This window comes from Colius striatus, chromosome 9 (genome assembly GCF_028858725.1).
Source record: "Colius striatus isolate bColStr4 chromosome 9, bColStr4.1.hap1, whole genome shotgun sequence".
Classification (NCBI taxonomy): Eukaryota; Metazoa; Chordata; class Aves; order Coliiformes; family Coliidae; genus Colius; species Colius striatus.
This window is the reverse complement of record NC_084767.1, coordinates 18395662-18417053: the sequence shown is the minus strand read 5'-3', so window position 1 is coordinate 18417053 and position 21392 is coordinate 18395662. Positions and strand designations below refer to the sequence as shown.

At 41.9% G+C, this 21392-nt stretch overlaps 1 protein-coding gene across 4 annotated transcripts in view; it reads left to right on the top strand.

Moving 5' to 3' along the window:
• FNIP1 (folliculin interacting protein 1) overlaps positions 1 to 21392 on the top strand; it is a 66883-nt gene that overhangs the window by 19027 nt on the left and 26464 nt on the right. For 2 of the 4 annotated variants that reach the window (XM_062002341.1, XM_062002339.1), the window contains exons 2-3: positions 10759 to 10885; positions 19577 to 19720. In XM_062002341.1, the coding sequence (XP_061858325.1) occupies positions 10759 to 10885; positions 19577 to 19720 (271 nt within the window). Of the gene's footprint in view, positions 1 to 3809; positions 3851 to 10758; positions 10886 to 15023; positions 15316 to 19576; positions 19721 to 21392 lie in introns of those variants that run through there. The other 2 variants (XM_010203411.2, XM_062002340.1) reach the window with 2 other exon arrangements.

The window sequence follows — 21392 nt, the reverse complement described above, 5'->3', positions numbered from 1 at the left end:
GAGAAATGGTATGCAAGCGTTTCTAGTCAGCTTGCAAATAAAATCCTAATTGGTTTTCTCTTTTTGTCTGATGTGGCTTCCAGCTCCTACCTTTCTGCATTGCTGAGCAATAAACATTTCTTGGCTTGCTTACTGGTGCTCTGTGTGTGTGTTTACGTGTGTGTGTTTACATGTGCCCTCTTTCAGGAGAAAGACTAAAAAACTCGTTAAGGCAATGGAGAACAAAAATTAATAATTTCATTACTCTTTTAGCTTGTGGCTGGAGCAAACCGTTATCTCAGTATAAAAATCAGATGACTTACACCCAAAATGTGTATCCAAACCTTTCCAGTAATTCCAAGTGTTTTCAGAAATGCCTTTGGATAAAATGGGGAAAGTAGTTTGGGTTTTTTTTTTTCATGCTCTTTTGATAATTTTTTGGGGCTTATGTATATTTAAAAATTAGTCACATCCCCAGTCTGGCACTGGGGTCTGCACAGAACCCCTTGGGTGGGATGTACTTCATTGTTGAAGTACTTTTTGTGAAGCTGGATAATATCAGGTTTGCTTTCCAAGTTTCTAAGTTCAAATTTACACACACATATAGACAAAAACCCCCAAGCCTGCACCCTTTCACAGAGATGGAGAGTAGCACATTCCCTGCCAAAGTCAAATACTGCCTAGGTGGTAAATGAGGGACTTTTGGAAGGGGGGGAGGAAAAAAGAGACAAAGCCTTTTGGAGCCACCTTTCAGTGACAGATGCTGTAGATCTGTTGCAAACATCATAAAGCTTTCACAGCATAGGTGATTACAAGTCACTATATCTGGAATACAATGAATATTGTAAGTATAGCTTCTTTGCTAACCGATGGCCCCTTCTGGGGTTGTGCCATCGAACAGACGGCATTACAGTTCTGTGTGCACACCTTGCATTCCCCTAGTGCTGCCTAGCCTGAACCTTCTCTGAGCATGGCTTTGCAGTTGCAAGCCAGGAGGTTTAGATTTGAGTGCAGGCTTGGCCACAGCTTTAAAATACTCTAGGTACATGCTGGTGTGACCAGACATCTCACAGAAATTTAGAATCAGAAGTTCTTAAAAACTTACCTTGTCTGAGATCAGCAGATAGGATGCTCACTGTGCCTGGATATACACCTAGAGAAGGAAATGATACAGGTTTAATTCAGAGGCCTGAATATTTTCTTGGATGTGGGAATGATGACCCTGAGTTTGAATCATCATCAAGTATCTGAAGTCCTTCCTCAAGCGATAAATACTCACTGATCTGTCTGAAGCGCTATTTATTCTCTGTACACCTTGAGTCTGTCTCTATTTGAAGAGAAATTCCTTCCAATATTTTTCCTGGTCAGTTGTTGGATGGAGGCTGGGTCTGCTTTCAAAGCACTTGTCTTTCATACGCGTCAGGTTACCCTGAGGTAAAATGGAAACCTTAGATCTTACTCCTGTAAATAAATGTTTACATAATACATTGCACTGAACTTCTCACCATCGCATGTCTAAGAAAAAAAGGTCAGTTTTGACATCAGTAACCTTTAGAGAGTGATGCGTTTGCTACACAGGTAAAGAAAGTTACTGTGCACAGCACGTTATTCTCATTAGATTAAGAAGGTAGGAGAGGTCAGATGTTACTGCTTAGAACTCTCGAGGCTTGGCACATTAAGCTGTGAAGGCAAGATTTGGTTTTAAGGCATGGGTCCTGTAAACAGCACCTGTCCAGTTTTGCTCATGTGAGTAATTCTGTTGAATTCCCTGGCACTAGTCACATATGAAAAGCCAAGTCTATAAAGTACATCTGTGTGGGGTCAGGGACTCAACTCTTCGTTTCCAAATGAGAAATTTCCTATAAAACATTTGTGGTCAGAAAAGATAATGGGTCTGGATTTGCAACCACATTAAGTATCTGTCTCTTAGTTTTACTGCTTTTGTGTGAAAATACCTGCCCAGCAGCAAACATAAAAATACCACTTTCCTATAAATCAGCAGCAAAACTACTGTGGTGTCAATAGATTAAGGATTTACCCCTGAACTCAATTCAGGAGACTTGTAGCAGAAGAGGGAGTTCAGTGCTCTCTGGTGGAATCCAGCCTGGAGGGCAAAACATCGTCTCAGCTGTTAGGACAGTAGCTGGGCCCATGAAGAAGTCCATAGGCTCACTCACTCTACCTGTGATACAGATGAGCTTTGAAGGTCCCTTCCGACCCAAATGTTCCATGATTCAGGAGTCATTGATAGCCCCAAACTTTGGCTTGTTGTATGCAGTGGAACAGGAGATCCTGAGGATAAACAGATTTTTTACTGCCTTTGTTTTTAAAATATTGGCAAAACCTGAAGCAGAAGCTATGATGCTACAGTCTCTTGTTTTTATATATACCTTGATCTTTGTCCAAAGATAACACAAAATTAATAGTATGAATGATTAGCCCCACACATGCCTGTGACAGCACTTGATGGCTTTTAATGTGTGTTACTTTTTTAGATGCATGGCTCCTTCTTCACTTCCCTCTCCATCTCTCTCACTCCTCCCCCACAATTTAGAGGGGGAGGGGGGTGAAAAAGTTCTTTAAATAGCAAGCTCTTTGGTTTTGTGATGTCCCGGGAAGCGTTCTTAGCATGGCCTCGGTCACCACAAGAGCACCATGAAGCCCTGTTTACGACTGGCAGATTGGAGTTTCCTTGTGGACATGAGTTCACACGCTAATTTTTTTTTTCCCCTAAAAAAAAAAGAAAAATCTATATATTGCAATCCAGTTGTCTTGCCTGTCCCTGATGCTTCCCTTGTAATATTAATGAGCCCTTACGGGCAGACAGTGCTTTCTTTGTCTGGCAGGAGCCGCTGGGGAGGGGGAGTGGGTGCTGCCGCGGCTGCCGGCACAGAGCGGCTGTTACGTAGCCTGCAAACACGCTAAAGAGCCGAGACTCAGCGATGCAAAGGCAGGCAGCAAACGCGGGTAGCTGTCGGCACCTCTTCCCCCTTCCCAGTACGCATGCAAACAAGACCTCGTATAGTTAAACATGTAAAGGCCTTTATTTTCCTGGTGAAATCCTGCGCAGGGGTCGTTGGCGGATGGCGGCTCCAGGTGGCACGCGCTGACAGCTGGGTCACATGATGGCTGTCAGCGCTGGCTCTTCCACCCCTGTGCCTCCGCTCGCCCGGGCTCCAGCACAAGCATCCCATCGCTTCCAGGAATGTAAAGGCTGCGGGTGCAGTCTGGAAGGAGGCTGCCTTGCCTTGCTCCCCCCTTCTTGTCCGAGCAGGCTGAATTCCCGACGTTTGCGGCTCGTGGGGGTGCAGGACAGCAGCCACAGTTGCCAGGGGACTTGAGTCATGAGACTCAACTCCGATCGCGTTCCCTAGAGGAGGAGGAGGATAGATGGGACTGACATGTACGCTCCGGCGGCTGCCAAGGCAGCACTTAGCTTTCTGATGAATTAGATTGATCTGCTCTGCAACAATACACTGGAGGAGACAAAGGAGCGGGGAAGACGGGCGATATTTACTTGAGCAGAAATCCTGATCTGTGCAACAGAATGGAGGGGCAGGATTTGGGTTACGAAACTACAGGGCAGTGCAAACGCAGATGGGTGCAAACGTCTATATTGCGCTTCAGTGAACTGCTTTCTTTAAGGTGGTTTTTGTGATCCTGTTGCTAGGATTAAGCCTTTTGCATTGCAGCATGGAGAGTCTTTTGTTTGAGTTAAATTCAGACCTCTTGATATGTCACCTGACAGTCTTGTGGTTTTGGATGAATGTGGCTCATTGCTATTATTAACCTGAGTTGGCAGTCGGGCACAACAGGAGTTTACAGGGATTTTGAAAAGTGGAACTGTTCGGCGGACAAAGATGCTTCCCAGGTACGGTCACTGCACAGTTCTTGAGATTATTTTAATTATTTGAAAGCTTAATATTTTCACTGTGCTGAGAGTATTTCTTTTCCAGAGATGTGACGCTTTTGGGGATTATTTTTTTAATTATTCTTCTTATATACTAAATGGCATGAATATATAGTGTTGGGTTTTTTTGGTTTTTTTTTGCTCTGAATTGGTTTTATCTTTTGTAAATTCTGCAAAGGGAGGTGCAATCTACTTCAGTAACGTAAAACATTGTGTTCAATGCTAATGAATTTAGCTGAAAGGAGCTGTGTCTTGTTTGTATGTGTTTTTTATTAAAACAGGTATTTCAAAAAAGCATGGAGCTTGTGTGTGTGTATGTTTGAATGCGTATATGTGTTTAAATCAGGTAACAGCTGAACAGGTGCTTTCTAAAATGCCATGCATGAAGTAGTCCCAAAAATACTCTATGAAATTACTAATTGTAAATTCTGAAGTTGTGTAAATTTCAAAGTTACTCAACATGCTATACATCTTCAACAAAACCTTCCAACCCTCTTATTTTCACAGTCATGCTCCAGATTATGATTAATGTGTTGACTAGACTGCACCTAACCTCTGTGTGTGTGTGTGTGTGTGTGTGTGTATATAAAGTCGTCTTGCTTGTGGAAAGGCATCTGGCTCATGCATTGAACTTTAGAGTATAAATTAGGCATCTTAATGAGAGCCAAGTGAGAAAAAAAAATAAACTGAAATCAGCTTCATAGACAGTTAAAGAATTGGACAGAGCCAAGGACTTTGGAAGCCAATTGAAGTTTAGGTCCAAGTTTATTATACTGAGTGTGAAATATCTTACTGACTGAATATATGCCTAGCGTACAATACGTGCTTAGTGTAAGCAGCAGAAGTTTCCTGGAGCTCAAGTAGTGCAGATATTCAAGGTGAGGATTGCTAAGCTGGTAAATGAATGAGACAGATTTATAGATGTAGCGTGGAGCTGACCTCTGCGGTGCTGCAGTGCCTGTGGACATGTCACCCTCCTTCAAGAAACAAAAGGAGGGTGGCTTGGATTTTATCTTTTTTAAAAATCCCAAACATTATTTCATTGGGATAAACCTCAAAAATGTCACCACTGCAAGCAACAGCCTGCTCGTCATGGGTGGCTGTCCCGGAGATGATCCCCTGTCTATCCATTCAGCCAGGCTATCCACAGTACAGGTCCTTTGACTTTTGCGAAACCTTAGCCGGAGGTCAGAGTGATAAAGGGCAGCATCTCCAGAGTACTGGGTAAACTCCTTCACAATCGATCCTCACGGGCTCCCTCCCTGGCTTTGGTCAAGCCACACACGCCAGTTTTCTATGCAGAATCAGCAGGGTTTCACCACAACAGTCACAGAACCCTGAAGTGACCTCAGCTCTTGTAAAGACAATTATCTCGCAACATTTTTTCTAAGTATAGTTCCCCATGGTTTCTCTAGTTTAGGGATCTTCTTCCTCCTCGCAGCCTTATGGTCATGTGATGTCACCAGCATGGAAATGGAATCTCTCTCTGAAAATGCCAACTTTGCAAATTGACAGTGCAGTCTGGATCATCCTTACCATGTAAATCCTGACAAAGTTCTTTTGTGTTTCAGGTATTACTAAAAAAAAACCCAAATGGCCTGCCTGTACCTCTTAAAAAAAATTTAATGGATGTCCTTGCAAAGCTGGAAGCATCATTAACATGCTATACATTGCTGTTCTTATTGCTTCCAAATTAGTTGTACCCATTCAGACAGGTCTGCACAGCTTTCTTTGTACAATAACTGTCAAATAATAAATGAATAATTGAATTGCAGTGAGAAGGTATTAAGGTACGTCCAGTACCCTCCCCATGTGTCCTATGTACTCAACTTTTGCAGTGTCTTCTAAAAGACAGAAGAAAAAAAAATCAAGTAACACCTAACAGAAATATGTGGAGGAATTTGAGCAGGAGAAAGGAGTCCCTTATTGGAAAAGTCATCTCAGGGCTGGGAGGTGCATGATGTGATGCTTGGACTAGGCAAGAACCATTTTCCTTCTGATCACCCTTCCCTATAGCAAAGCAGCCACAGGATCCTAAGTACTACTGGGCTGTGTATGTACAGGTGAGCATGCTTTGATGTGATTGCTCATCCTTGTGGAACATGGAGATAATCCACACATGAAATACTCCAGTGCACCTAGTGGAATGTCTCATGCTTAAAACGTAAGCTCTTCAAGACAGCGATAGTCTCTGTCCAACCCTTATGTGGAAGTTGGCTGGGTCTGAGCAGCACCATAACAAGAGTTAATAGTTGAAGAGCAACATCAAGAGGACTTGGGGATAAGTCCTGAGGATCTCTCTTATCTTATCTGATGCTCATCTAATGGGAGTAATGAAGGACGTTTCCTTCCACACAGAGCTCTGTGAGGAGGGCATGGGGCAAGGCAGACCTACCATCTGCTCTGCCCTGGTTGTTCCTGGCAGCTTTTTAAAAGGTGCTAACATGAAAACCACGCAGAACAGATAAGCTAGCATAAACTATAAATATCATTTGCGTAGATACATTTAAAAATAGTTAGAAGTGATTCATCACCAGGCAGTTTTTATAACTATGGGTAACATGATGTAGGAAAACAATAGTTTGATGGTTTCAACTTTCAATTATTATTGGTATTCTGGTTTTGAGCAACTTTACTTTTTAGCAAACTTTTACAGTTCCTAGCTGCTTAAGAGCTCGATCAGTTTGCTTCAGTAGCTTTTCTTAAAGACTTGTAAAATATCTGTGTAAATTACTACAGTAATCAGATAACGATCTGAGCTGTATTAATATGAAATAGTTTCGAACGTAAAGTCCAAGGCAGGAGGAAAAAGTGTATTAAGCTAAACCTTTAATGTAGTGAAGAAGTGGTGTTCATCTTGTAGTGGAAATGAGGTAGGAATGTCCATACTTTCAATTACAGGGGGAAATATTGTATTTTAGTTGGTGGAGTGGTATTGAAGGATTTCTGTGTTTGTTGTTTCATCTATTAAAACTTGTCTGTTGCCGAGAAGTTTCTATGGTGGTAATAAACTCCAGGAATTACATAAATGAGAAAATCCATCCCTGGAGAGCATTTGGTGTTCTGGATTGCCACGCAACTTGCAGTACAGGTATCAAGAAGCATCTAGTGGATCTGTAAATAGAAACTACAAATTATATTCCTAGTGATTGAAGGTAAAAAAGGCAGGAAAACAAAATGGGTAAAAGAGGAGAAGAGCTTAACAATAGTAGGGCTTTAGTGTGAGCATGCATTAAACAGTCATTTTTCAGGCCTTGACTTCATTATTATTAGTTTATAATAATTTAATCGTGATTCACGTGGAAGTCTGCCTTTCTGTCCCAAATAATTCCTTTCTTTTTTTGCTTTAGCATTAGCATCTGTTCAGAAGGTTAGGACCACATGACAATCCAGTGGTCCCTTCCAACCTTAACCAGTCTGTGCTTGCTTAACCAGTCTGTGCTGGTTGTACCTGATTTGTTACTGAAACATCCCACACGGCATTTATACATCAATGGGTTTCTACCCCATTCTATTCATAGTATTTCTGAACATCTCATTCTAGAAAAATTGCTATTTGTGTGATGGAGATCTCCGCAGGACTAGTGTCCTGCCCAGAAATAATTTATCACCATTTCTTCTCTTGTTCAAGTGTGAACGCACAGTCCTAACAGTGAGGCAAAGTCACAAACATTTCAATTGGTGAAAAGACTGTTGGCATTTTCTTGGTGGTGGCTTTTATGTTTGTTTGTTTGTTCTGGGTTTATTTTTGTTTTTTATAAAATATAGTCAGTTTCAAGGAAAGATCAAAGAAGGATGGATAAGTCATGCAGGAAGAAGGTCCTCATCAGGAGAACCGTCATTTCCAGAACAGGATATGAGATGGAGACTCACCTTTCACTAGCATTGCTAGAACTCCTGCATCTACTGGTTTTCCTATAAGAATCTCAAGAAAACATCAGTTAAATGTCAAAGTTTGTTTCCATTTATAAACAGAACTAATTATATTCCGAATATCTAGGTCAGTTTTCATCTGCCTGAAGAGCAGCACTGGAGTATTGCCCTCTTACATTTGTTTTGAGAATGTGCGCTGCGTATTGCCTGTAGGAATTTTTACGTTTCTGAGGATAATCTGTCCAGATACCACACTTTAAAGCTACTAACAACAGCAGCAAAGCTACTCCATGTCCCACTTCCTCCAGAAAATGGGAGGTGGTGGGGTGAGTCGGAGGTGCCAGTCTGCTTCTGTTTACTGTCTGTCTAAATGAACTTTCCCCCAGCTCTCTTAAAGTTTCTGCTGGTTTGGGAAGTGGCCTGCTATTGCCAGGGAATGTTTTTGCAAGGCTGAAATGTGCTTAAGGACTCTGTTATGTAACAGAGATAACACTTCTTTGGAATTATCACAAATTATGATGGATAATATCTACTAAATGCTTGTCTAGAGAAAGTTAAAATGTCATGTGAAAATGATGAGAAGTAAACAAGCTCTTGTTACCTTTTTCCTGAGTACAGCAAGAATTTTTGATATTTAGCTTTCTCTCAGTGTGTGATCTGCTTTCAGAGCCTTTTTTTACGTAGACTTTCCCAAGATCTGGAACAGCTACTGTCCTTCTTTGCCAGTAATTTCAAAGTTAAATATCAAAAGTACTAGGTAATGGAAGATATGCTTTTGTCTGAGTGTGAAGGAAATTCAAATGCATTTCAAGGGTGGAGCAAGCGATAGCACCTTTTTGGCAAGCAAGTCGTTATTGTCACATACCGTTTCTTTGTAGGAACCACAGTGCCCTATCTGGAAACAAAATTATTTTCCCCGACTTCCATTGATTTCCCCTAAGTACAAGGAGATGGCTTCTTCAGGAAACCAGCTGATTCAGTGGTCTCACTTGCTTCCTCACCTCTGACCAAAGTCAGGCCCTTACAAGTGACCGTCCTCAGCTCTAGCGCCCTCGACCCTCTCAGTTGATAATACTTTGATTATACATCAAACAATAAGGATTTTGTTCTCTTACTTTTTCTGAAATGTGAGATGGGGCTCATTAGCACAGCCCCTGGTAAATGTAAGCTCTGCTCCGAGTTTCTCACTGTGCTTGGGTTTTGGTACAGAAGAGTTGCTCAGTATGCAACCTGCACTCCATGTGGGCACATCCCTCTGTGGATGATGCTCGGCTTTAGGTGCCCAGAGAGGGTGTGCAGCTCTTTGCCCCCAAATCTAGTTATTTCAGTTTCAAGTTGCTCAACCTTTTCTCTTGTAGTAAATTGCTTTTGACATTTGTTACATGCTATCTTCTCTGCAGCTTCTGTTTTTCTCTCCTATTACTAAATGAGGGGGCTGAGCAGATTAGGAAATGAATTTCCTCTCTCAAGAGACTCAATAACTATATGTCTTGGTGCTGAGTTTCACCTCACTGGAACTACGCTAGTTGTAAAGCTTTGTGAATCTATATTGGACAGTCTTGAAAACTTCTGATAGGTGACCATGGCTTTGGTCATCAAATTGATTCCCAGCCGTGACCTATTATAGAAGTTGTTGGGTTAGGAGTTGTCATTAGCAAACTAATCATGAGAAGCATGGGTTCAGAGAAGGAACCTTTTGGTTGGTAAGTTAGAGGGGCAGAGGAGAGGAAAATTTGCTGTACTCCTGGAGTCTAGCGTACCAGGTTTACTTTAATCCATATTATCGCTTATGGCTGTGCTGAAAGAATGCACCGCTCCCTCTTGTAGACTGGGAGCCTGTATCCTTTGCCAAATGGCTGGAAAGTTCCAGGGGCTCATTTCTCACTTCTCGGGGTTTCATGCTAAGCTACTTGCCTAAAAGCCAAGGATAAGGAAGGTAGAATTTCACTTGATCTAGGAAATGGCTTGTAACCAGCTGAAAGATGATTCCTGTTGCTTTCATGGATAAAGCAGGCTCTTGTTTCCTGTCTTCCAAGGACTGAGAAGGTATCATCGGTGAAAATGTATTTCCAAGCCAGTGGGCAACAATGCTTGCTGGACTTTAAAGTGATGGCTGGCTTTTTTAAATGGAAATTTAAGACAATGGCCGCAAATAACCCTTAAAGGCAAGATTATGCAATGGTATTCAAGCCTGAACCCTGCAAGTATCTCCCTCCTTGGAAGTCAGGGGCACTAGGGAGGGCTAAGACTGAGGACAGCTCCTTTCCCTGTTACTGACAGCAAAAAAAGTTTGAGAATAGGTATGTTAGGAGTGTGATGTGTGTTTTGCTGACCCATGCAGCAACGTGGCCTTGAATCACGGTGGCTTATGTGGAGGTTATTTCAAAGTCTGAATGTAGCGAGCACCTGAGGATATAGTCAGGACCAAGCTACACATGGCTCCCTGTTCCCCAGCAACAAAGCACATGTATTGGTATGAACTCTACAGTTGGTACAACTGTAGCTAGTTCTAGACTATGAAACATAAAGGTAGAGTAGGAAAGGTACTTTGCATTTCTTCAGCTGTGGAGTTCAGTGCTTTGCCAGCCCCTGAAGCTGAAACCTCATGACTGCAAATGCAGAAATCATTACTGAAGGGAGAGGCCAATGTGAATATATACTTTTTTAAAATTATTTTTGCTTCTGAATTGTCAATGCTTTCAAACTAGAACTGAAGAAAAATATCACAAGACAGAACACAAGAGCTAGTAATGCTGCACACGTCATCGTATATGGTTGTAGTGGATTGGTGCTGTTTATACCAGTGTAATTCGGCATGAGTAGGGGAGAAATAATAACAGAAGGCATAGTTCTGGCTGCAGGTTCAAAGGTTTTGATGAAATGGCATTGCATTTGATGGATCTTTTGTTTTAATAATGTTGGATATACGGATAATGTATGAAGAACAGTGTAATAAAGAGTTGTGGTAATTGATCCTTCTGCTCTTTTAATTAAAGCTGGCCTTTGCCGGAGTTTGACCCAAGTCAGATCCGACTGATTGTGTATCAGGACTGCGAAAGAAGAGGACGGAATGTCTTATTTGACTCAAGTGCTAAAAGAAAAATCGAGGATGTTTCAGTGTCGGTGAGTATTTTACTAATTTACTTGGTTGTTGTTTGTATTTGTTAAAATTGCAAGATTGATAAATCACAAATGTTCTGTTTAAATGACGGTTATATGCAAGGCTATATTTAAATGCCTGTTAAACTGCAAATTATTCAGGCTTCAGTGATTTTACTCTTAACAGCTTCAAATACTATTGCCGTCTCTCTGTTCCTGGACTTGTCTACTTTCTGTTCTTTCAGAGAGAAGGATGCCTTCCTGGGACTGCAGCAGGCAATACTGGGGCTTGAAACAGGGAATAGACAGGGCATAATCACATATTTATAGATATGCTTTTATGCCATGATGGAATCTGCATTCTGAACCAGAAGGTCTTCCCAGTCCTCTGTCCTCTCATGGCCAGTTTGGTTAGCTTTTGCCAGTTGTTTCTTCTATGCTTTACTGTCAGTTGTTTTCACACAAAGTTACTTGAAAACTTTTCCTCTCTTTTTCCTTTTGGCATGGTCTGCACGGTAATCTGTGAATTGAAACTGTAATGGATGCAGTCAGATGAGGATACTGCCTTCTAGGGCCTCTGGCCAGAAGATTAATTTCTGGCCACAGTGCTTTTCTAAGTGGCTGTGTGAGACTGGACAACTTATTTCATGGCTTTTAACTTCCTTTTCACCATCTCTAAAAACATTTGCAAACCGTTTTAAGCTCTGCAAGCAGAAAGCACTGTGTGAACTGTGCTTTTACCCGTAAGACTCAGTCCTATAAGCAGGAGTATACAAAATAATCTATTCCCCCAAGCTCTGTTTTCCATGTTGGGTATTGTAGTACAGCCCGAAGATTTTTCATCCAACTTTGTACAGTCTTCCTGCCTGTTGCTGAATGCTGCCAGCTTGATGCTTCTCATCCTGGTCCTGAGTGCTTCCTATGTCTGCATATCCTAACCTCTGGGAGTTAGCTTGTCTCTCCTCCGGCTCTAACTTCCAGGCTTCTCCATTGCTTACTGTGCTTTTATAGCCACAAGTCAAGGTTCCAGTTTCCTAGTTCCTTTTGAGAATTTGCGAAGTAAAGCAAGTTTCACAGATGTTGAACAAAACGCATCTTTCTTTTATTTTAGCTTGTTAGAATGGCTTTGTAATTTATAAGTCTCCATTGTAGGTAGTGTTGCCAGGAAAACAGGTTTTTAAAGATAAGATATTTAGAAGCAATTTATTGGTAAGAAATGCTGGCTATGCTTATTACTATTGCCTCATTAATTATAAAGCATTACTTGATTAATAAAAAAGATGTTGTACAGTAGAAATCCTCTTGCCATATTTCAATTGATTTCTTGAAAGCCTAAAACTCCTGTAAGACAGGTCTGTAGTTGCACGATGGACTTGCAAACTTCACTGGTTCAGTTTATTTTGGAAAGATCGTTGACTGTGGCAGTTCAACAGCAACAGAATAAATGACTGATAATGGAGCTAATATGGTTCCACATTACACTCTCCTTTATTTTTCTTTGCTAAGGGGGAAGGGGGAGGGAAATAGCTGTATTCACCATCTGTATGAGTACGTGAGACTGGTGGGGGAAGTTTGTTCCCAGGGTGCTTGAGATGCCTTTTACTCATCTCTAGTAACTTGATACATTTCTTCTTTTTTTGTGGTATTAGGAGACTTAGAGAACATAGCAAAATGTTTACCATGATATCTCCTTTCTGCAGCACTCCAATAGTGTCATGTCAGGCAAAACTTCTCTCGTAAAACAAAACTTTACAATAGCAGGAACATTATGCAGGTAAAAACGTGCAGAAGAGTCCTTGGCTTGGCTTGCTGCAAGCTTGGTGCAGGCTTATACAGTTAGCAGTGTGTACTGGCCATTTTCAAGAAACTGCATTGTTTATTTTTCTCGTTCTTTATCATGATTTTATTAACAAAGACACACCCTGCCTATACAAAGCCAGATCTTGGCTCTAAGCACATTCCAAGGCACTCTTGCCCTTTTGCAGCAAGATGTGTGTGGGCTGGGCACTCTCCCTTCTGAAAGGGTATCTGTTCACCACCCTACAAAGCCAACGCTTTCTGCATTTCCCTTCCCCCTCCCTCCCCCCATTTCCTGATGTGATTTATACCTCTGGATTTACAAGTAACACTTGGGGGAGATTTGCAAGAGCAACTAGCAGTGGCCAGACCATTCTGGTTGAAGTCTAATCACTCTAATGTGGAGAAAGGAGAGGGTTTCAGTTTGCTTTATGTTACTGTGCTCTTCAGTTTCCTGTTTTGAGTTGCTTATGAGGTGTGAAGGCAATTATGATTTAAGAGTTATATGCCTGCAGCAAGGTGAGATATACTTAGCTCTGTTTTATTTATCTAATATCTATATATGTCAAGAGCTGTGTGTGGTGGACCAAGGTTGAACATGTCTCAGTCATTTGAATTCTGTAAGGGAAGGTATGATTATACAATTTAAGGAGCATCAGAGCAAACTTCTCCAGTCATAGATGTTTCAAGAAATAAAACAGTAGGCTCTGAGTTTTTGATGAGGGAAAACTACTGAATTTGTGCTGACATCAAGCTGGGGTCTTAATTACTAAAGCATTACATGTTATCTGTGAAGGAAATGTGACTATAACACAAACAAGGATTTTGTATTTTCATTGGTTATTAAATCAACTTCTTCATGTGTTCAATAAAGCTAAATACTAGGTAAACAAGAATTTGGGGAGGATATTGCACAGAGACAGACAGAAGGCAGCTGAGAGTTTGCAACATGGCCATTGAAATACTGCAATTGTGCAGGAGCAGTGGTGTTTTCCATGGGTCTCACTGGAGTTAAATTTGGTGAGCAAGGCCGAGAAGCAGCCCGGTGACTCGGAGGGCTGGCGGCTGCCACACTGGGAATGTTGGCTGAAGGCTGTGCCAGGCGTTTCCAGCGAGGCCAGGCCGAGATCCTCCCTGGGCAGCTGTGGGTGCTTGGCATGGGGGAAGGCCGAGAGATCCCCTTTGTGAGTCCTATGCCTTTTTTGGTTTTAAGCAGGAGAGGTTCTTCCCTGGCTTTCCAGGGGATGAGCTATTGATCAACGAGGCTCTGTAAGCAGAAAATTGAGTACTTCCCCTGTCTGGGTTCTGCCAGGATATTTTAGAAGAGAGTGGCTGGCCTTTCCAGCCCTGTGACACTAGGTCATGAGCAAATGTATCAGGACAGGTATTTGGATATTGGTATACCAGAGCAGCATGTGATACGAGAAGTAGATATTACTGACGCCTTTAATTAACAGCCTTGGTCCACAACCAAACATCCACATCCCTTGGATTTTTGGGTATCAAAGTACTTCTACAAGTAAACCTGTGGGTTTATCTGCTGTCTTCTCTAGAAAGTTACTTCAGAGTTTGTTCCTCATGCTAGGAAATGTCTCATTTCTGCTGCTGAGGGTGTATTACTTGATTTGCAGGTGATAGTGTTACGACCCGTGACTGATTTCTACTAGTAAACTGATTTTTGTGCTTGTCTGCTCCCTTTCCTTTAACACCTCCCCGCCTGCTTTCCGCTTTTACATACCACCAGCCCCTCTGGCCCCCTTGTGCGGTGCCTGACAGCTGTGCAAGGTCCTACACACATCCACTCAGGTAGGCTATACTGAGTTTCCAAGGCAGGAGCCATGTGTGTACACAGGAATACTTCTCCAAGAGCTGTGATACCAGACCTGGTTTGAATTTCAAATCAAGCACCACAAGTGGCTCCTTTTCCTTTTTCAGGTGCAGAGGCCAAGTGGCCCAGCCAATTCTGAGCTTTCAGCCTTGGCTCTGCCTTTCCTGACCCCTGTGTGCTTGGCTTCTCAACCTTGACACTGTGTTCACGCTAACCTTATGAAAAGGCTGGGTCGTATTTTACTGTGCTGCTGCTGTTGTGTGGCACATGAGTTCTGTTGCCATAAACATCTCTGCAAAGGCTAGATGAAGTATGAGGGGTTTTCCTCCCAGGGCCAGCAATTGTCTTGGGATAAGGATGCTACAGAGCTGATGTCACAAGTGAAAAGTGGGGGTTAAACAAAAGAGGCTGGAAAAGGGGAAGCTTTCATCAGGGCTTTCCATGGAGCAGGCTGGATGAGTTCAGGGATGGGGGTTAGTTGTCTCCTTTAACTGCTCATTTTCCTTTTTATCTTTTCCACTGGTGACTTATGACAAGACGGCTGTTACCATTGGGGAATTGACTGAAGAGAGGTGCTGATGGACACATAAGAAGCTAAAAGAGTGCCTAAGTCTAAAGATCAGTCTAGAGGAAGGTGTGGAGTCCAGGGAGGAAGAAGAGATGTCAAAGGACCATGAGGAAGAGGAGGGAGAAAAGCAAGAGCCAAGCTGTGCACTGCGCTGAGCAGAATTTGGGTGGTTTGGCTGGGAAGGGGGAAAGACAAGGAATGAGAGAAGGGCAGTGGCTTGTTCACAAGACCCAGAGGCAGAAGAGGATTTCCATAAGCAAGGTTTGTTTCAATTTCTTTGAAGAAATTAAAGAGAAGGTGTGGCCCAGGATGCAAAATTTGAGATCTAGAGGTGCAACAGTGGATTTGAATTTGGGGAGCAAAAAGTTCACTTTTGTTATGTAACCTAGTTGTGTTTGTCTTTGGGATACTTTAACTGAAAGGTCACATGATATTCCATCCGCTACTGTGGCAATTTCTTTCACTCCAAATGTCATATTTATCCCAAAGTAGAAAAATGGCATGCTGTTTGAAACAAGCCAGGATTAGCCACGTGTTCTAATATACTTCAGCACTGGATAAGTGTTGAACAGCAAATTGCTTTGAGGGATTAGTAATTGGATAGTGAGCCTTTTGCTTTTAGGTGAGTTGTGTGAAATGGAGACTGGTCTCCGTCTGGCTGTCGGTGGACAGTTTTCCAGTGAGCCAGGCTGAGCAGACAGATAAAGCTGCAAGTACAGAGACTGAGTCCCACCTTCTTAGCTCTGCTCATTCTCTCTAAACAGAAATGGAAGAATGCTAGGGAACTAGGGGAGCTTCTTTCACTGACCTCTGAGTAATAGAGGACAACTCTCAAAATAAAGGGAGAATGTAGCACTTGATCACATTTTAAGAAAGACACCTGGATTTTTACAGCAGTGCTTGAAGGGAAGGAAGGAATGAATGAATGAATGGCTATTCATGTCTTAGGTGGCTACCATGTCTTAGGTGGATGCATACATTTAATTACACATTTAGACCAATGCATATTAATAGAGCAGAAGAGATAATTTATCTATTTTGGAATAATTTTTCAGTTTTACTGAAGAATCTGCTCTAGAAATGAGGAACAGAGCTCTTGAAGAGTCACATGTTTGCTTGGGAATATAGATTTCTCTATCACTAGAACCACAGTGGTATTTGAGCACCTGCTGTTGTAGAAGTAGAAAAAAGTAAAGCATATGATGACATTTCTCATTCCTTCTGTCACTCACAGCCTGAACACATGTGCACAGTCTGGATTTAGTTCAAAACACCAGGTTCCCTTTGACTTTCTTATATCCCCCAAACAAAACTTGCACAGCAGAAATTCCTCTTCCTGTGCACAGCACTGAGCGTGTTCTCTCAACTTACTGAGGGATTTATAGACCTTGTGGCAAAGAATTAAAAGATCTTTACTGACAGAGAAGGAGAAAAGAGATTCCAGAAGCAGAACTGTAGAAGAAAACTACTTTGTACCCTGGTGTACTACAAAGCCATTTTATTCTCAGTTACTTTCTATACTACCTGATCAGTCTCCAAGACTTTCAGCAAATGATGACCTCTAATGTAAGAACTGTGACTGCCAGGAAGTCTTTGGAGCTGGGCAGTATCTGCAGTGAGTTGGCAGAGACAGAGAGTGTGACCACAACCAGGAGTGGCAGCTGCCTTGAGGCATCCATCCAGCAGATGTTCTGCTCTCCAGCAACAGTAAGCCCTTCTGAGGACTCCAGCAGCACTTTGCCTAGGGGGCTGATTTGTTGCAACTGTGTCTAGTTGGAAAGAAAATCCACAACTTTGAAACTTTCCCGTGTACAGCTCTTAATTATTTTTATTTTTGGAAACCTGGCTTGAATATCTTTGGAGTATTATTCTGGAATGCAAGTAATCCCACTCCTTTGATGCACAATATCTTGAGATTTGTACCATCTAAAATTTCATTGACATTTAGACTGCAGAGGAGAGGGGCATTGCAGGTACCTGATCTCATTGTCCAATAGGTTATTCTTAAGCACACGCTAAGTTTGTAAAAGAGCAAACACCAAAATTCGTAAGTGATCTGCATTTTAGGAAGGATTTAGTGTTCACAGGGTCCTGAAAAGTGGTACCTGAAAGACTCCGACCTCCTTTACAGTCTCATTGCAAGAGTCTTGATTCATTAAATTCCACTGCAAAGACCAAACAGCCATTTTTATGGTTTGCTACTTAAATTAGGCAACTGTTACTGCAAGATACGAGACTGCCCAATGGATCTGGGGAAAGCTGCTGTGCAGAAAAATGCAATGATGAAGAGAAGAAATTACTTAAATATGTGTCATATGCAAACTTAGCCTATCTTTTTATAATGCACATTTTTTTTTTCACCTGTAGAAGTGCATTTACTGGTTTTACAGTCTCAAAGAACCTTAGTTAAAATTGTAACTTTTCAGAAGGAACTTTCAACATCTGATGGAAAATGCAAGCTGAAATGTGGTTTGCCTGCGAAAGCTTCTGTAACCCTGTGGATTTTATGTGGTTTTATCACATGATGCTTGCCTAGCCTAGGACATTGTTGTTTGTGTCAGAGATAAAATGCAATTTGAGTTCACGAGTTCCTACTGAAGTCATATGATGAGCATTCACATGTTCCAGCCATTGTGTACTATGCTCAAGCCACAGATACTAGCCATTAGCAAATCTACATATTGCATGAATTCAACGTACTGGCCACAATGTTGTAACGACAGGATACTACCATGGGAGGCTGTGTAAGTCAGTAAAGCAGAGGACTCGGTGGCTAGTGAATACTTCCTTCCCCTCTGCCACAAATTACTGATTTGTCTGCACATTTTTCCTCAAGGGTTTCTGTGGCAGCAGCTCTCTAATGGGAGCAGCAGTGCAGACAGTCGCATGGAGCTCGATAATCCCTGATGTTTTCTGCTCTTTTACTAAATCACACCCAGAGTTAGGGCCAAATAAAAGTCACCTGTCCCTAACTGTGAGTCAGACTTGGGGGGAAAAGAAAAAGCACAGCATAGGACAGGGGCATGAAAATCCTGCCTTGTCCTTCATCAAAATCCCTCCACAGCAGCAAGGGCAGTTTTGTTTTTGTATGGTTGTTGCTGATTTTTGAGCAGAATCATGTTACCACCTGTGCCTTGGATATTTCAGACTTTTCTTTATGCTGTTTCCTTTTATTTATAGCTGTTAAAGATTGAGACATACTTACATTTTTGATTGAAGGGATAGTCTGTGATGTGGACCTGTGAGTCCGGAAATGATTCTGTGACATATAGCAGCATTTTTGTATTGCCATCTGTCCCTTGAACCTTGCTTCCAGTAGGATTTGCTTCCAGCTCGCTTTTACTGCTTTGGTGACTGTATAGGAAATGTTAATTAAGAAAGACTTGGGGCAGAGTTATTATGTTAATTTTGAGCAGTGTGATCTATTTCTGTCTCCTAGTGCTGCCCACTAGCAAATGTAAATAATGCCAAGCTTACGTGGGTGTGCTGAAGTGTAATGTCTATGTGAAAAAATAGATTGAGATCTTTAGGTGGAGAGGGTTACCTCATGCTAGCATAAATGGCATTAACTCACGTAGATGCTGATTGTGTTTGGGATGCCGAGATTCACAGGGGAAACTGCAAATATTTTAGAACAGTGAACAAAACAGTAGTGGAACATTTCTTGTGCCAGTAATTGGTAATGCTGCATGTGTAGAGCAGACAGAGATTCTGCCCATCTTGTACATCTGTTCAAGCTCCATCTGAGCTCCCCTCACTCCCTTTTTTTGTTGTGCTTTCTGTCTGAGTCTCTATCAGAAATCACTCCTTGGACCATTTCTCCATCATTTCTGGCTTGTCTTTAACACTAGCTTGTTTTTTCAGTTTTGTCCATTCTCAGCCTCACAATTCCCTTGTACTGCAAATGAGAGAAACATGTCACCTCTGCAACTCCTTCAAAACACAAGGGGACTTAGAGTCACCTAGGAAGAGATCTATAAAAATACTGTCTTTTCTCTCCTCGAGAGACAACACGAATCTCTCTTGAATTCTGTGGCATTCTTGCTCAATTATTCCTAATCAATCTGTTTTCCTCTATGTTGTGAACTGCTCCTTGTCATGACCTGGGTGGCATCATCGCTCTGGAGGGCTGTGCCCATCTCACTGCTGTCACCTCCACCCCAGTGGGCACAGGGAGTAAGATGGAGACAGCTGAAACCTATTGTTGCCATCCTTCCTTTCAGCACTTTGGCATCATCCTTTCCTCCTGATCCTGGGTTTAAAAAGTCATTTGTAATCCTTCAGAGATGGATGGCTACTTAGGAAAATGGAGCTGGAATGACCTGTTAGCTCCTGGCTAAGTGGAAGGAAAACAGCTCAGCTTGCTCTCATACTGCCAGGATGCAAATATTCTGTGAACTGTTTTCCTGGGGCACAAGCCTTTTAGCTTAAATAGCTTACCTAAACAGGTAAGTGCAACACTACTATACAGTCATTTCAGGTTGTGGGTCATAGTGTGTAACAAATGTTGTCTGTATTTCAGAAACTCTGCAGTGATGCTCAGGTGAGAGTTTTTGGGAAATGTTGCCAGCTAAAGCCTGGAGGAGACAGCTCTTCTTCCTTGGATAGTTCTATCAATTCATCCTCCTCATTCTCTGATCCAAAAGAACAATGCCCAAAATACCAGGTGAGTCGCTTTTTCTTTTTTTAGTCAATGTTTTGTTGCATAGCCCCTGTCAAATACTAACAGCGGGTGAGGTACTGAATGTTTTAAAATGCTTGAAATTAGAGGCAGGTGGTGGAGAGCAGCTTTCATTCAGAATCGGACTTTGATTCTGACTCAGTAATGTTTAATTCTGTAACTCTGGGTTTGAACAAGTCTAAAATAACCAGCTGGTTCTCTTGCGTTGTGTCTTGAATGGCTGTGATTTCTCCAGGGCATTTGTTCTGTCTTATGACCTGGGTAACAACACTTTGGTGTCATCATAAATACCTTCTCCTGGTATAGACAAGGTAGTTTGTCTTACTTATTGCCAAATGCCAGGGAAGTAACAGAGAAATGGGCTATCTGTGGGGATAGTCTCTGTAACAGCTTTATAACAAGGGATTCAGTGCACTTGAGTTACATTTTACATAAGAGATTTTGGCCATAAGAGTAGCTAGAGTCATCTGACACGGATATATTTCTGTCATCTCTCCTTCCATGGATCACAAGTGTTTTATATTAAGCCACCCTAAAATAGAACTAAGCCCTTCCACTCTTTGTAATGAAGTAATTGTGTGTTTGAGGAAAGCTGCTATCTCCACAACCTGTTCTGAAGTACAGTACTACTGATGTCTTAATCTACCATAGATATAAATGAAGAACCTTTCAGTGCTGACTTTCCCACTGTCACGTTAGCTCTTTCTATATTTGGTGAGCTGCGTATTCTTGTTTTCTCTTTCTCATCACATTCTTTTCCACAGCTTTAGTTAGGTGACTGAAGGTCTGTTTTCCATTCCTCTCTTCCTGGAAGGACATTGAGCTGTGGTTATGAAAGGAAGAGACGTTTCTGTCTGCAGCTTCCTTCCAGCACAAAATAACCTCCTTCATGCATTGTATGACCAAGAAAAATTATGCCCCCCACTATCCAGAAATTGTCTCTCCTACTGAGTAGGCTCCATGCAAACAATGGTCAACATTGTTAAAGGAAATTAATTTTAGTGGTTGGCATGACAGCGTATTTTAAGGCTGTGGAAAGTTTTCCCTTGTAAGTCCCCGTTTCCTCATGGGTATCAGTCAGAATCTTATGGAGTTGAACTAAAATGCTGTGTGGCTGTGGGACCAGGTCGGAAAGTTTGTGAGAAACTTTTGTCTGAAGTTAGTCTTCTGCAGCGTATTTGTTGTAAACTATCTACTGCCTTCCCTGTACTCCTTCCAGGCTTCCCCGGCAGATGAGCAGAGAGCCATAAATACAAGAGTTCTTTATTGCACAATAAAATTTTGTATGATGTATGCAGAAGGGCCTGAATAAGTTTGTCCAGGCATCAGTCAGCCTGGCATTTCCTATCTTCTAACTGCTGTGCCTGGCAACCTCAGAAGTTACTGAATGTATTTGCAGTATTATTTTGGGATTTTTAAAGCTATAGAGTGGATTCCAAATAATACAATGATGTGAGGCTTTAAAATTAGTTTTATGTTTCTGTGTTTCAATACACTTGGACTATATCTGAGCAACTTTAATTGCAAGGTGAGACAAAGGGGTTTGTTCCAGGCTTCCATATTTTTAGTTATGTCCTATACAGATCCCTCACAAGTGTGACTAGATGAAGCATTGATGGAGCTGAATATGGTTCCAAGCTTGCCCGCAATTATTTGC